General features: G+C 40.8%; 1 protein-coding gene across 4 annotated transcripts in view; it reads right to left on the minus strand.

Annotated features, from left to right (window-relative positions):
• LOC120045113 (platelet-activating factor acetylhydrolase IB subunit alpha2-like) overlaps positions 1–13,558 on the minus strand; it is a 31,723-nt gene extending 18,165 nt beyond the window's left edge. For 2 of the 4 annotated variants that reach the window (XM_038990000.1, XM_038990003.1), the window contains exons 1-3: positions 13,383–13,558; positions 12,636–12,717; positions 1,464–1,553 (exon numbers count right to left, since the gene is read on the minus strand). In XM_038990000.1, the coding sequence (XP_038845928.1) occupies positions 1,464–1,553; positions 12,636–12,716 (171 nt within the window). In that variant the 5' untranslated portion in view covers position 12,717; positions 13,383–13,558. The other 2 variants (XM_038990001.1, XM_038990002.1) reach the window with 2 other exon arrangements.
• Between the last annotated feature and the right edge of the window lie 3,686 nt (positions 13,559–17,244).

Genomic DNA, 17,244 nt, shown 5'->3' on the forward strand with positions numbered 1-17,244 from the left:
TGCACAGCAACATGTATTACACACACACACACCAGGGCTTCCGTTGTGGTGCTGGACAGTTGACCTGAAGCATTCTAATTTAACAGACATTTAAGAAATTTACCGGACCCATATGCATTGGGTGCATAACCGGATTAGGGCATCCACCTACAGTGCTTAGAATGACAGCAATCACATTTAGTTCATGGTAATTAATCTTAACAGAACATAAAACTCAAGGATGCAATGGCGTCCGTCCTTACCGAATGCACAATTTGAAGATGTCCATATTTACTTTTCCGAACAGCAAAATCACCAGCCTATGCCAATCTACTATGCACCAAAGTAGAAAAGTTAACCTATTCTATTGGTCAGCTTGTCGTTCTGTGCAAGAAAGAAATAGCCTATTCCAAACACACACTGGGAAAGTTGTGGGACGGTAGATCCCAAATTCATACAACCTGTAGGCCTAGGCAACAGTCAAAATAATGTAAACGCAATGAGGCTCATGCAACAGATCAGAATGTTTAGCTTAAAATGTTGGTAAACTATTATTTTTTCACATTATGAGCGCAGAAATGCGCACATGGCAGTAGGCTACATGCGACTGTTCTTTCCCAAATGCAATTAGCGGGAAAACATTGTCAAAAGCGCGCCGCACATTTGAGTGGTTTCATGAGACAAATTAAAATATCCATTACAAATTTTGAAAGAGGGGAGATCTAAAGATGCAAGAACTAGCATGAGTTGCTAATATGACTAGGATTGTGCATTTGGCTACTGGACAATGAAAGAAAGTTGATTTGAAAACCAATAGAACATGAGAGAAATAGGCTACTGTTTTAAATGGCATATGGAAGTCTATAAAATAACTGCCTGCACGTTTGGTTGGATTTTGGCTAAGCTACTTTGAAGCAAGGTAAGACATGCCTCATTATATGCAGTAAAACATTCAGGTTTCAAACAACTATGTATACATTTTCAAAATGGATAAGCCTACTGACTCCAGCTCATTGCAAAGTGGTATGTGACCTGCTGAGGCTTGCCTAGTTGCCTATGTACTTGAATGGCAAACTCGCTTTAATTACCAGTTGAGAAATAAAAATAGTAGCTCTTTTTAATCTTGGCCATCGTTTTTAACATGCGATTGCATTAAGAATTGTAGTGCAATGATTGGGTAGGTTTCACTCCAGTAGCAACCAACAGCTAGCTGTTTGATGAGCTGTAGCAGCAGCTCTCACGCTACATTGACTGGGAACAATCAATGAATAGGCTAATGTGTTATTTTGCAATGGAATTTTTTTATTCTCCCGGACAATTGGCCGGCGCCAAATTGTATTTATCGCCTTTTCATTTATATTTTTGGGGGGCCAAAAGCCAGCTGTTACCAGCTAACGGAAACCCTGACACACACACACACACACACACACACACACACACACACACAAAGTATGTTGTCTACACAGGCATCTGTCCTCTCTCACCTCGTACTGCTGCATTAGCTGCACCATGGAGTCTCCAATAAACAGCACCTCTGGCTCTGCATCCTTACACTCCTGAACAAACCGCGTGTGCTGCAGAAACACAACACGTCATCCCCAGGCAGACACTTTACAGCCAAAAAGTTCTACAGCTGCCCCATCGAGAGCATCTTGACTGGCTGCATCACCGCTTGGTAAACTCCAGCCACCAAAGACATAAGATTGTTCACTCTGCTACCGTCTGGCAATTGGTACCGGAGCATCGGCTCCCGGACCAACAGGCTCAGAGACAGCTTCTACCCCCAAGTCATAAGACTGGGCGGTATACCTTATATACCGTATATATACTGTATACAGGGGTATTTGGAAAAAGCCACGGGATGGTTTTTCAATACCATTGAAACAATTTATTTTAAAACATTTGAATATTTGTACCTAAGTAAATCCCTGCAGTCAACTCGTGCAATTCGTTTGGAGATAAAGAAGACTGCATTCTTAATTTCATATCATTTTCATTATGAAGCTTACTGGTATTTATTATTACTTATTATGGATCCCCATTAGCTGCTGCCAAAGCAGCAGCTACTCTTCCTGGGGTCCAGCAAAATTACAGCAGTTTATACAATTTTATAAACATTACAATACATTCACAGATTTCACAACACACTGTGTGCCCTCAGGCCCATACTCTCCCCCTCCCACATATCTACAGTAGTAAATGAATGTGTATGTATAGTGCGTATGTTATCGTGTGTGTGTGGGTGTGTATGCATGTGTCTGTGCCAATGTTTGTGTTGCTTCACAGTCCCCGCTGTTCCATAAGGTGTTTATCTGTTTTTTAAATCAAATTTTACTGCTGGCATGAGTTACTTGATCTGGAATAGAGTTCCATGTAGTCATGGCTCTATGTAGTACTGTGTGCCTCCCAGTCTGTTCTGGACTTGGGGACTGTGAAGAGACCTCTTGTGGCATGACTTGTGGGGTATGCATGTGTGTCCGAGCTGTGTGCCAGTAGTTTAGACAGACAGCTCGGTGCATTCAACATGTCAATACCTCTGGTAGTCCCCAGTCACGTCACCTGGTGCTTGTTTACAAGCACACAACGACGAGAGACCAACTGTTGTGCAGCATGCTCCATGTAATGTTTATCAGCTAGATATCTTATAACTATTATATTAACTGTCTAAAATGTGCTAAATGCTCTGCAGTTTAGATTGTTTGCTAATTTACTGGTTAGCGTCTTCCGAAACCAAGCGTTCCCTTGGTAACAGCAGAGAATCTCCTCCTGGATCAAGAGGCTGGCTGCCTAATATTTGTTTTGTGCGTGCAACAAACTGTGAGAAGCACTTGAGTTACTTGTATAGTTTAGGTCAGACACTGTATGAAATGTTTGCAATGCGCTCGTTTGCATTTAGTGAGCATTCTCTACGGGATTTGACATGTACTTGTTAGCATTGCTAACCTTAGGATTACAGAGTATGAGTGGGCTTTGAAAACAGCAGCCCTTGTGTTCAGTGCCAGTATTACCAAATATTCCGGTATGGCACAAGGCCGGTATGAAGGTATGACAATCTGGATATCTCCCAAGCCTAAAAGGCGCTGCATGTGATACGGCCTCAGCAGAAGTCAGGGCATTCATACTTCTTGCGCTTTGTTGAGCAGCGCAGAGCTGCTGAGCAGAGCTGTTGTCAAGGAAGTGAGTGTGTTTATACAGGACCTCCCGCCCCCACCTACCATCAAACAATCATGTCAATGTGGAGCCCTCCACATTGTTACAGAATTTGGGAGGCGCACGGCGATGCGTTACGGAGCTCAATTTGGCCTCTGCATGCCTCCGGAGGCTCCGCAATTGCATCACAGCCTCAATATGGAGTCTCCGACCACATTTTGGATTAAGCATGAATTGGCTTTTACACACAAACAACTAGAGGTCTTCACGGGTTCAAAAAGTTTTACCCCTTCTGAAATGGACCTGGGGCTTCCCCACCCAGACCCAATATGCATAAATAATTGTTTTATATATAGAAACCCGCTCCGAACGGACCAGAGAAAAACTAGACCCATTTCGTATAGACCTGTTCGGATCCAGATCCGGTCTGAGTGAGGGAAGCTGCAGAAAAGTCATTTTTTAAGCTACTTTATTAACCGGAGCTGATAAAGCGCAAGGAGGAGAGAGGTGCCACTCTAGCAGGCGGGGGAGGGGCCGTACTGTGAATGAGTGACAGGAAGCAGGGAGGGAGAGACAGGAACCGACCAAGTAGACTCGTGCTATAGTAGACTAATAGCTGCCATAGCTAGGTAACTATCTCACTATCGCCACCTCACTATCGTGAAAAGCAAGAGCAGCAACATAAAGTCTCTCGCTCTCAAAATTACACATATCCGAGACCCATGACAATCATATCAGAACCGACCGAGACCCGCAACATTATTTAGAATTCGGGTACAGGATCGGGTATTCGCGTACAGGTGGATCCGTGAAGATCTCTACCGACAACTCAAACACACGTGGGTAATTCTCACGAACTTGGTACATTTTGAAAATTCACAGGCAAAACACTTTTTATTTTGTAATGCCTAATTGCCTAAGATTAAAAAAAGGTCATTTTGATTTAAGTATATTTTCATTTTAATCAGTTGTCATTACCGTAACATGTGACATGTTCATAACCTGGATTTTTATAAAATATTTTTGTTTGAACTTCTTTGGGACTGGGGGCAGTATTGAGTAGCTTGGATGAATAAGGTGCCCAGAGTAAACTGCCTGCTACTCAGGCCCAAAAGCTAGAATATGCATATAATTAGTAGATTTGGATAGAAAACACTCTGAAGTTTCTAAAACTGTTTGAATGATGTCTGTGAGTATAACAGAACTCATATGGCAGGCAAAAACCAGGGAAAAAAATCCAACCAGGAGGTGGGAAATCTGAGGTTTGTAGATTTTCAAGTCTTTGCCTATCCAATATACAGTGTCTATGTGGTCATATTGCACTTCCTAAGGCTTCCACTAGATGTCAACAGTCTTAGAACCTTGTTGCAGGGTTCTACTATGAAGAGGGAGCGAATAAGAGCTGTTTGACTAAGAGGTCTGGCAGAATGCCATGAGCTAAGTCAGGCGCGCGGCTGTGAGAGCGAGCTGCGTTCCTTTTCATTTCTAAAGACAAAGGAATTGTCTGATTGAAACATTATTGAAGATTTATGATAAAACATCCTAAAGATTGATTCTATACATCGTTTGACATGTTTCTACGAACTGTAATATAACTATAAGAAACGTCCCCTGAAAAAGGGACGTTTCTTTTTTTGCTGAGTTTAGTTAAATGCCATTTAGCTAAATGCACCAGCTAGGGCAAAGCAAACATTAGCTCTAATACAGGTTGCTACCAGTGGTGGTGTAGATCAGCATGTTGTTTGCGCAACGCACCAGGCACAGCCAGAAGAGGACTGGCCACCCCTCAGAGCCTGGTTCCTCTCTAGGGTTCTGGTCTTTCTGAGTTTTTCCTAGCCACCATGCTTCTACATCTGCATTGCTTGCTGTTTGGGGTTTTAGGCTCGGTTTCTGTACAGCACTTTGTGACATCGGCAGATGAAAAAAGGGCTTTATAAATAAATGTGATTGATTAATGTTCTGAATCTTTGTCTAAATGCTATTCAAATGCGATTAGGGTCCCGTGGGAAACACCAACCAACACTTTGATTCATACCCTGTCATAACTCCTACCTGGCTTTTTCATTTGCTGTTTGAATAATCATTCTATTTCTATGATCCAAAACATTTGGGTGAACTGTTGGAATCTATAGCGCAAGTTAAATCGCAATATTTGTTTTTGCCCATATCATGCAAGTCTACTAACAACCTGGTAACTTTACCAGTATATGCAAACATTTGGTGGCACAGAAAGAAAGGAAATGTATATCTTCTTCAGGAGATGTACTTCAAAAGTAAGTAGGTACTGTAGGCTATACCTTAAAAATCAATTTTTTTGCTGCTTCTAAATTGAATGTGGTGCTCCTAACTTCTCTACCAATGAAAAACAGTGCTACCAATTATAATTTTTTTATTAGAGCCCTGGTTACAACACAGATCTAAAATCAATGTCAAGTGCACTGTTAGCAAACCTTTCTGCAAGGACAAGTGAGTCATCAATAACACTCATCTGCAACCTCTCTTTCCTTTCTTCTGTACAGTTGCTTTTTTATGCTTCTCCACCCTAGCTTTTGAAGCTTTCTTTCCTTATCTGCCAATCTTAATAAAAATAAGTTTAGATTAATCAGATTGTTCTGTTTATTATTAAACAACCCCGAAAAGGAGCATTACACTCAAACATGTTAAGTTTGTCCGATGTTTTCATACCTCAAAAATCTTATGGGGATAGTTCACCCAAATAAAAAAATGACATTGGTAAATTGGTTTCCTTACCCTGTAAGCAGTTGATGAACAAGGTAAGATAGCAAACCATGCTTTGGTTTTGTTTAGCATTTATAGCACAAAACCATTGCAAGTGGATATCCCCGACATAAGCATTTTCACGCTCCATATCCAAATCATCCCAAAGTGTAAAAAAAAGCATTGCATAGCTCAATAAAGTTAATTTAAGATATGGAAATGAAATTCTAAAAATTCTAATTCTAAATTCTAAGGTGAACCTTCGCCCCAGTCTGAGGTCCTGAGCACTCTGGAGCAGGTTTTCGTCAAGGATCTTTCTGTACTTTGCTCCGTTCATCTTTCCCTCGATCCTGACTAGTCTCCCAGTCCCTGCCGCTGAAAAACATCCACACATCATGATGCTGCCACTAAGCTTCATCATAGGGATGGTGCCAGGTTTCCTCCAGACGTAACGCTTGGCATTCAGGCCAAAGAGTTACATTTTGGTTTCATCAGATCAGAGAATCTAGTTTCACATGGTCTAAGAGTCCAGCTCTAGGAAGAGTCTTGGTTGTTTCAAACTTCCATTTAAGAATGATGGAGGCCACTGTGTTCTTGGGGACCTTCAATGCAGCAGAAATTTGATGGTACCCTTCCCCAGATCTGTGCCACGACACAATCCTGTCTCTGAGCTCTACAGACAATTCCTTCGACCACATACCCAAGAAGACTCAAGGCTTTTTGCTCTGACGTGCATTTCCAAATCATGTCCAATTAATTGAATTTACCACAGGTGGGCTTCAATCAAGTTGTAGAAACATCTCAAGGATGATCAATGGAAATAGGACGCACCTGAGCTCAATTTTGAGTCTCATAGCAAAGGGTTTGAATACTTACGCAAATAAGGTATTTCTGTTTATTATTTTTAAGACAATTGCAAACATTTCTAAAAACCTGTTTTTGCTTTGTCATTATGGGGCTTTGTGTGTAGATGGATGGAAAAAACAATATTCCATCCATTTTAGAATAAGGCTGTAACATAACAAAATGTGGAAAAAGGGAAGGGTCTGAACTTTCCGAATGCACTGTAAGCTCCCAGTAATGTAATGTATTGGGTAAACCACCAGTTTTGGCATCATCTTCTATTCATAATGAGAATTAATGTTGGAATTTGAGTGTAATGTCCCCTTAACACAATTTATATCAAAGTTTGTCAGTTGCTTTCAGACCTCAAAAGTAGTGTAATCTCAAGAAGAGTCTAAATCGCATGCCAACAATTAGAACATCATACTATATGTCTCCACCCAAATGGTTTGTATTGCTTTTATTCGGAACCCCATTAGCTGTTGAAGAAGCAGCAGCTATTCTTCCTGGGGTCCACACAAAACATGACAAATACAGAACACTAATGGACAGGAACACAAATTTTAACTAACACTAGGACTAAAGAACAATATGACTATTTTAAAAAGTAATAAGAACTAGAAAATAAAGAAAAATAAATTAATAATACTACAAGTAATGTGTGGGTGTCTCCTCATTGTTCCTTGAGGTGTTTTCTTCTCTTTTTTTAAAGAGATTGTATTGCTTGCCTGAGTTGGAAGAGAAGTCCATGTAGTCATTGCTCTATACAGCACTGTGCGTCTCCCAGCCTCTGTTCCGGACTGAGAAGAGACCCCAATTGCGTGTCATGTGGGATATGTATAGGTTTTGAGCTGTGTGTTAACTGGCTGAAGAGACAATTCTGTACTTTCAGCATGTCAATACTTCTTACAAAGACCAGCAGTGACGCAGTCAATCTCTCATCCACTCTGAACCAGGAGAGTCTGACCTGCATGTTATTGACATTGGCCCGCCGTGTACATTTGAGGGCCAGACGTGCTGCTCTGTTCTGGGCCAGCTGCAGCATTCTGTCTTTTTTTGCCACACATGACCATACAACTGGGCAATAGTCAAGATGCAACAAAACCAGAGCTTGCAGGACTTTTTGGTAGCATGTGATGTTAAAAAAGAAGATCATCTCTTTATCACAGACAAACCTCTCCACATCTTTACAACAATATAATCAATATGCTTTGACCATGAAAGTTTACAATCTAATATAACACCAAGAAGTTTAGTCTTCAGTGGAAAAGATACCCACCACAAATCAGGGAAAATTTTGGTGCTCAACTTTTCCATTCATTTTGGATTGTTTGCATACAGCTGAGCTGAATCTACAAAACAGATGGTCTAGGATGGGGACATTTGTTGACCAAAGACCACTTTTGAGTTCTGAAAACATCAGACAAAATGTAGATTTTTAAGTGTAATGTGCCTTTAAAAAACAAAGTGCTTCCCCTATATTTTATTTTTGCAGTGGTGGGACACGAAATGGTCATGGAAGGGGCAGGGGTGGTGGTTGGTCAGATTTTTTTCCTCCAGGTTTCCCCTCTTAAAAATCACTTTTCTACAAGAAAAACAACAAAATTGAATGTGCTAACAATGCTTAAACCACACCAGGAGACCATTTTTTCAGTCTGGGAAAAATCTGCACCCCAAAAAATCTATTCATGCACTTTCTAATCTATTATACTGTAAATAGTTGAATCAATAATATTGCTCAAAGTATTACACAGTTATGGTGATGGTCATCTAAAATGGCTAAATGGGGTGTAAGAGGACAATTATCAATTTAAACATAATAAAAGAGACCAGCTTACCTTGTAGCCATCTTTAATCTTCTCTTCTTAGTAATGCATTATGGGTCAAAATAAATAAACAAAAACACGGTACTTTGTACAGGAACATTAAGAAATACTACGGTAATGTGAAACACGTGCTCAGACATGTTTTGTCTAAAATATGACTAGTTTGTAACAGGAATACCTAGAAATGATAACTGTCTTTGAATACGTAGCACTTTAAACAATATTTCATAGGTTTTAATTAAATATGTTAGTTATTTTGGTAACACTTTACTTGACACCCAGCGTAAAAACACATTATGACACGGACATAATCATGTCATAATATGTCATAACAGCTGACATAGGTTATAACCTGTCATAGTATGGTCATAACACTCATGACCCATTTATATACAGCTGTTGTGACATATATAGCGTATATGGCTGGTTATGTCAAAACCCACGTTTATTAAAATGTATTTGTGTTTATTCAAAAGTCCTTTGTTGTTGTTGTAATGAATTCCTTACATTTTTTTTTCATCATATTTTAAATAACTTGTAGAAAATACACTTTATGACGAATATCATAAGGCATTATGACCATCCTGTGTCACTTACGACTAAGAAAATACACTCTATGACACGTCAAGAAGCATTACGACCATCATAATCGTATAAACTAGATAGGCCTATCAGGTACATGCCCTTGTCAGTAATCAGTCCTGCCGCTGAAATCTGTTCCTACATTCATCCCAGTCATCAGAAACAGAGCATTGGGGTAGGTGCGTGTCTGACATCAATGTGTGCACAATTACCATGATCATTTAATATGGTCAATTTCTGAAAATGTAATAGAACATAGCCTACTTGTCAACAGTATGTTTATGGTGTAATGGAATGTTTTGCCTTGTGTAGGTTTTGACATTTATGTAGGTGTCATAGTCAGCCACAAAATAACGCAACATATATCACAACAGGTCTAAATATATGTGTAATGAAAGTGTTATGTCAGCTGTTATGACATATGACATGGTTATGACCGTGTCATAACGTGTTATGGCGCTGTGTGTCAAGTAAAGCGTTACCGTTATTTTTTAGCAATTAAATGCATGTAAAGTCCTTGGACCCGAACGTATTACGTTAATGAGATTATTATTTACATTTTTTACACTTAAGATTTAAGCCCAAAACAGATTAAAGAGCCAGAAACCAAGCATAGTGAGCCTTAATATGAAAGTAAATAATTTACGAGTCCCTTTAGAAAGTATTCACACCCCAGCCTGAATTGAAAATGGATTAAATTTAGATTTGTCGTCACTGGCCTACACACAATACCCCATAATGTCAAAGTTGAATTATGTTTTTTTTTACAAATTAAAACAATTTGAAAAGCTTAAATGTCTTGAGTCAATAATTATTCAACCCCTTTGTAATAGCAAGCCTAAATAAGAGTACAAATGTGCTTAACAAGTCACATAATAAATTGCATGGACTGTTGAACATGATTTTTGAAGGACTGGCTCATCTCTGTACCCCACACATGCAATTATCTGTAAGGTCCTTCAGTCGAGCAGTGAATTTCATACACAGATCGAACCACAAAGACCAGGGAGGTTTTCCAATGCCTCGCAAAGAAGGTAACCTATTGGTAGATGGGTAAAAAATAAAACAAGGCACTAAAGTAAACCTGCAAAAAATGTGGTAAAGCAAGTCACTTTTTGTCCCGAATACAAAGTGTTATGTTTGGGGAAAATCCAATACAACACACTACTGATTACCACTCTCCAAATGTTCAAGCAGAGTAGTGGCTGCATGATGTTATGGGTATGCTTGTAATCATTAAGGACTGGGTAGTTTTTCAGGATAAAAATAAATGGAATGGAGTTAAGCACAGGCAAACTCCTAGAGGAAAACCTGGTTCAGTCTGCTTTCCACTAGACACTGGGAGATGAATTCACCTTTCAGGAGGACAATAACCTAAAACACAAGGCCAAATTTACACGAGCTGCTTACCAAGAAGACAGTGAATGTTCCTGAGTGGCCGAGTTACAGTTTTGACTTAAAGCAATGATCAACAACCAATTTGACAGAGCATGTAACATTTTGAAAAGAATAATGGGCAAATGTTTTACAATCCAGGTTTGCAAAGCTCTTAGAGAGTGCAAAGCTCTTAGCTCTTATATCGACTCAGGTGAATAATTATGTAAATGAGATACTGTTTTTCTGCATTTAATTTTCAATAAATTTGCTAGCATTTCTAAAAACTGGTTTTCACTTCGTCATTATGGGGAATTGTGTGTAGATGGATGAGAATTTGTTTTATTTAATAAAATGTTGAATTTAAGCCTTTCTGAAGGCACTGTATCTGAATTCATCACAGACATGGTTTAATGAGAATCACCCACACACACTTTTACACTCATCATATGCTGCTGCTACTCAGTTCTTTATTTTAATCGTATTATTATCTATCCAGATGCCTAGTCACTTTACCCTGCCTTCATGTACATACTGTATCTAGCTCAAATACATCATACACCTGCACATTGATCTGGTACTAGTACTCCCTGTATATAGCTCCATTCTTGTGCATTTTATTCCTTGTGTTACTAGTACTCCCTGTATATACACAATACATGGCCAAAAGTATATGGATACCTGCTCGGCCAACATCTCATTCCAAAATCATGGGCATTAATGGAGTTGGTCCACTCTTCTAGGAAGGCTTTCCACTAGATGTTGGAACATTGCTGCGGGGACTTGCTTCCATTCAGCCACAAGAGCATTAGTGAGGTCAGGCACTGATGTTGTGCGATTAGGCCTAGCTCGCAGTCTGCCTTCCAATTCATCCCAAAGGTGTTTGATGGGGTTGAGGTCAGGGCTCTGTGCAGGCCAGTCAAGTTCTTCCACACCAATTTCAACAAACCATTTCTGTATAGACCTTGCTTTGTAAGCACAGAAACATCTAGAATGTCATTGTATGCTTTAGCGGTAAGATTTCCCTTCACTGGAACTAAGGGGCCTAGCCCGAACCATGAAGAAACAGCCCAAAACCATTATTCCTCTTCCACTAAACTTTACAGTTGGCACTATGCATTGGGGCAGGTAGCATTCTCCTGGCATCCGCCAAACCCAGATCCGTCCGTCGGACGGCCAGATGGTGAAGCGTGGTTCATCAGTCCAGAGAACACGTTTCCACTGCTCCAGAGTCCAATGGCGGCGAGATTTACATCACTCCAGCCGGTGCTTGTCATTGCGCATGGGGATCTTAGGCTTGTGTGCGGCTGCTCGGCCATGGAAACCCCTTTCATGAAGCTCCAGACGAACAGTTCTTGTGCTGACGTTGCTTCCAGATGAAGTTGGGATCTCGGTAGTGAGTGTGGCAACCGAGGACAGACGATTTTTACGCACTACGCACTTCAGCACTCGGCAGTCCCGTTCTGTGAGCTTGTGTGGCCTACCACTTCACGGCTGAGCCATTGTTGCTCCTATACATTTTCACTTCACAATAACAGCACATACAGTTGACTGGGGCAGCTCTAGTTGAGCAGAAATTTGACAACTGACTTGTTGGAAAGGTGGCATCCTATGACGGTGCCACGTTCAGTCACTGAGCTCTTCAGTAAGGACATTCTACTGCCAATGTCTGTCTATAGAGATCTATGCAGATTGCATGGTTGTGTGCTCGATTTTATACACCTGTCTGCAACAGGTGTGGCTAAAATAGCCAAATCCACTAATTTGAAGGGGTGTCCACATACACTATATATACAAAAGTATCTCCATTCTTGTGTATTTTATTCCTTGTGTTACTATTTCTCTTTTCATTATTATTTTTAAACTCTGCATCGTTGGGAAGGGCTAGTAAGCAAGCATTTCACCGTTAAGTCTACACCCGTTGTATTTGGCGCATGTAACAACTACAATTTGATTTGTTACATACTGGTGGAGATGGAGATTGAATTTAAGATGGACATGATTCTCTGTTCCATCCATGTTAGGTACTCTCTATGTTTTCTACACACACACATGTATTACCATGAATCAGTGACCTTAGGTTTTGTAGAGGCTGAGTACTTCGGGTAAGTTACTGACAGGACAGTATGGTGCAGTTAGACAGAGGCAGTAGGGTCGACTAACCTGGGCCATCCAGCGGTCGTCTCCCTGTATATCCTCCACTGCCTGGGCCACTGCTGCTGGGTTCATCTCATCGCCACTCATCCTATCAGACACACATCACAGAGGAATTAACGTTACAACACACACACAATAAAACATATGTCCATTAATATGCCCTGGAGAATAACACCTGGTAGGTTTCTATTGACAGAAAGTTGTTGAGCTTCTAGCTTTCGGTTTGTGCACAGAGTGGGTGGTGAGAGACAACATTGCCTGCTGGGAGGCCTCACAGACAGCCAGGGGTGGGATGGTCGGGAGAATCTAATGACAACACCGAGGCGAGGGCAATGAAGCCAAAGGGCTGGAATTTCGCACACATCGTATCTACTGATAACAACAACGCACTGTCCTTAGCGCTAGCAGTTCTGCAAGCTTAATTTGAGTTTGAATTATGGAATTATGAAAGGGCCATGCTAGACAACCCAAGAAACTGCGTTAATAACTGCGGACTGTCGCTGTTGTCTCTCTCGACCAACACACAACGCAAGCCCGCGAGTCAGTCAGCCCGTGAAACCGCCGTACCCTACCCCTTGTACCTGGAAGCTTCTGATGATGGCTAGTTCTTGTCAATATAACATGAATATTTCCTTGCGCACGGAGGCTGCACGGCTCCGATTTTTTTGCATCCAATGATGATAGTGCTTCGGTGCAGATTCTGCTCTCGCACTTGGATGCTAGCAAGCTAACGTTAGCTGGCTAACAACTCACCCTGATAAATTAGCTCCTCGTTTCCTGTCAATAAAGAACTACGATATAGCTTCTCTATTACTCTAACAATCAACTATCTGCAAAATAAATGTCTCAGAGATTGTTCTAAATGTGAAACTTATCGGTCGAGTCGACCCAACCTCCCGCTCTTCAGCATCCGACGTTTCCTTTTTGTTCCCTCCCTTCTCTCTCCAGCAGGGTTGCCAGGTCAAGCCAAAATTTCTAGCCCAATTACCACAGAAAATGTGCACAAAAGACCTGAAACTAGCCACATTTCCTTTTCACAGCAAGAGATGAGTTGCCATATTTATACAATAAAACCTTTTCCCACAACGTTATCGAGCCAATTAAGAAGGAATATCAGAGTAACTTCTAAAGACGAAAATTCGTGTTTCCTCAAAATAATAATTATTGCAAGCTATAACATGACGTAATAAAGGAATTTGAATATGTGGCAAGATAAAAGACAATTCACCCTTATTAAACTCGCTAGATCATTTGCACAAGGGGGTATGGTATATGGCCAACATACCTGCTAATGGCTATTCTTAAGCATGAGGCAACGCAGACGTTAGCCGTGGGATATTGGCCATATACCGCAAACACCGGGATTCCTTATTGCTATAATAAACTGGTTACCAAAGTAATTCCAACAGTAAAAAGTTATGTTTTGTCATACCCGTGCTATATGGTCTGATATACTACGGCTTTCAGCCAATCAGCATTCAGGGCTCAAACCAGGTTTATAATTAAGCAATAAGGCCTGAGGGGGTGTGGTATATGGCAAATGCTAAGGGGAGGGGCTCGAACCACCCAGTCAGGGCTCCAACCACCCAGTTTATAATTGTAAATTAATCCCCTTTGTGCATGTATTTGTATTTATTATTGATCCCAATTAACTTGTGCCAAGGCAGCAGCTACTCTTCCTGGGGTCCGACAAAATTAAGGCAGTTATACAATTTTAAAAACATTACAATACATTCATAACAGATTTTAAAACACACTAAATGTGTGCCCTTAGGCCCCTACTCCACACCACATTATCTACAACACAAAACCTATGTGTAAATTTGTGTATAGTGCATATGTTATCATGTGTGTGTATGCATGTGTCTGTGCCTATGTTTGTGTTACTTCACAGTCCCCACTGTTCCATAAGGTGTATTTTTATCTGTTTTTTAAAATCTTTCTACTGCTTGCATGAGTTACCTGATGTGGAACAGATGTAGTTATGGCTCTATGTAGTACTGTGCACCTCCCATCATCTGTTCTGGACTTGGGGACTGTGAATAGACCTGTGGTGGCATGTCTTGTGGGGCATGCATGGGTGTCTGATCTGCGTGCTGGCGCGGCAGGTAGCCTAGTGGTTAGAGCGTTGAACTAGTAACCGAAAGGTTGCAAGATCCAATCCCCAAGGTAAAAATCTGTAGTTCTGCCCCTGAACAAGGCAGTTAACCCACTGTTCCTAGGCAGTCATTGAAAATAAGAATTTGTTCTTAACTGACTTGCCTGGTAAAATAAAAACAGACAGCTTGGTGCTTTCAGCATGAGAGTACCTCTCACAAATACAAGTAGTGATGAAGTCAATATATCCTCCACTTTGATACAGGAGAGATTGACATGCATATTTTTAATGTTTGCTCACTGGTACATCCAAGGGCCAGCTGTGATGCCCTGTTCTGAGCCAATTGCAATTTTCCTAAGTCCCACTTTGTGGCACCTGACCGCACGTCCAGGTGCGACAAAAGCCTGTAGGATCTGCCTTGTTGATAATGCTCTTTGTTAAGTGTTGCAGTCATTTCAGTCGCTGTAATAGCTAACGTGTATATTTTTGAGTCATCCGTATACATAGAAACTCTGGCTTTACTCAAAGCCAGTGGCATGTCGTTAGTAAAGATTGAAAAAAGGATGGGACCTAGACAGCTGCCCTGGGGAATTCCTGATTCTACCTGGATTTTGTGGGAGAGGCTTCCCTAAAATAACACCCTCTGTGTTCTGTTAGGCAGGTAACTATTTTTCCACAATATAGCAAGGGGTGTAAAGCCATGACACATTTGTTTTTCCAGCAGCAGACTATGATCGATAATGTCAAAAGCCACACTGAAGTCTAACAAAACACCCCCCACAAATGTTTTATCATCAATTTCTCTCAGCCAATCATCAATTTGTGTAAGTGCTGTGCTTGTTGAATGTCCTACCCTATTAGCGTGCTGAAAGTCTGTTGTCAACTTGTTTACTGTAAAATAGCATTGTATCTGGTCAAACACCATTTTTTCAAAAACTTTACTAAGCGTTGGTAACAGGCTGATTGGTCGACTATTTGAGCCAGTAAAGGGAGCTTTACTTAGGTGGCGGAATGACTTTTGCTTCCCTCCAAGCCTGAGGGCACACACTCTCTAAAATGCTTACTTTGAAAATATGGGAAATAGGAGTGGCAATATCGTCAGCTATTATTCTCAGTGATTTTCCATCCAAGTTGTCAGACCCCGGTGGCTTGTCATTGTTGATAGACAACAATCATTTTTTCACCTCTTCCACACTCACTTTACGGAATTCAAAATTACAATACTTGTCTTTCATAATTTGGTCAGATATGCTTGGATGTGTAGTGTCAGCGTATGTTGCTGGCATGTCATGCCTAAGTTTGCTAATCTTGCCAATGAAAAAATCATTAAAGAAGTTAGCAATATCAGTCGGTTTTGTGATAAATGAGTCATCTGATTCAATGAATGATGGAACTGAATTTGCCTTTTTCCCAAAAATTTCATTTAAGGTGATTCAAATCTTTTTACTATCATTCTTTATATCATTTATCTTTGTTTGATAGTGTAGTTTATTTTTTAAATTCAGTTTAGTTACATGATTTCTCAATTTGCAGTATATTTGCCAATTGGTTTTGCAGCCAGACTTATTTGCCATTCCTTTTGCCTCATCCATCTCAACCATACAATTTTTCAATTCTTCATCAACCAACGGGGATTTAACAGTTTTTACAGTCATATTCTTAATGCGTGCATGCTTATTAGTAACTGGAATAAGCAATTTCATAAATGTGTCAAGTGCAAGGTCTGTTTCCTCCTCATTACACACCAATGGTAGAGTGGCCAGACAGAAGCCACTCCACAGTAAACAGCACATGACAGCCCGCTTGGAGTATGCCAAAAGGCACCTAAAGGAATCTCTGGTCTGATGTAACCAAGATTTAAATCTTTGGCAGGAATGCCAAGCATCATGTCTGGAGGAAACCGGGCACCATCCCTACGGTGAAGCATGGTGGTGGCAGCATCATGCTGTGGGGTTGTTTTTCAGTCATAGGGACTGGGAGACTAGTCAGGATCTAGGGAAAGATGAACAGAGCAAAGAGAGATCCTTAATGAAAACCTGTTCCAGAGGGCTCAGGACCTCAGACTTGGGTGAAGGTTCACCTTCCAACAGGACAATGACCCTAAGCACACAGACGAGACAGCACAGGAGTGGCATCGGGACAAGTCTCTGAATGTCCTTGAGTGCCCCAGCCAGAGCCCAGACTTGAATCAAATCGAACATCTCTGGAGAGACCTGAAAATAGCTGTGCAGCAACGCTACCCATCCAACCTGACAGAGCTTGAGAGGATCTGCAGAGAAGAATGGGAGAAACTCCCCAAATACAGGTGTGTCAAGCTTGCAGCATCATAACCAAGAAGACTCGAGGCTGTAATCGCTGCCAAAGGTGCTTCAACAAAGTACTGAGTAAAGGGTCTGAATACTTATGTAAATGTGACATTTATTTTTTATTTTTTTCCCCACACAAATTTAAAAAAATCTGTTTTTACTTTGTCATCATGGAATATTGTGTGTAGATTGATGAGGGAAAAAAACAATT

This window comes from Salvelinus namaycush, chromosome 3 (assembly GCF_016432855.1).
Source record: "Salvelinus namaycush isolate Seneca chromosome 3, SaNama_1.0, whole genome shotgun sequence".
NCBI lineage: Eukaryota > Metazoa > Chordata > Actinopteri > Salmoniformes > Salmonidae > Salvelinus > Salvelinus namaycush.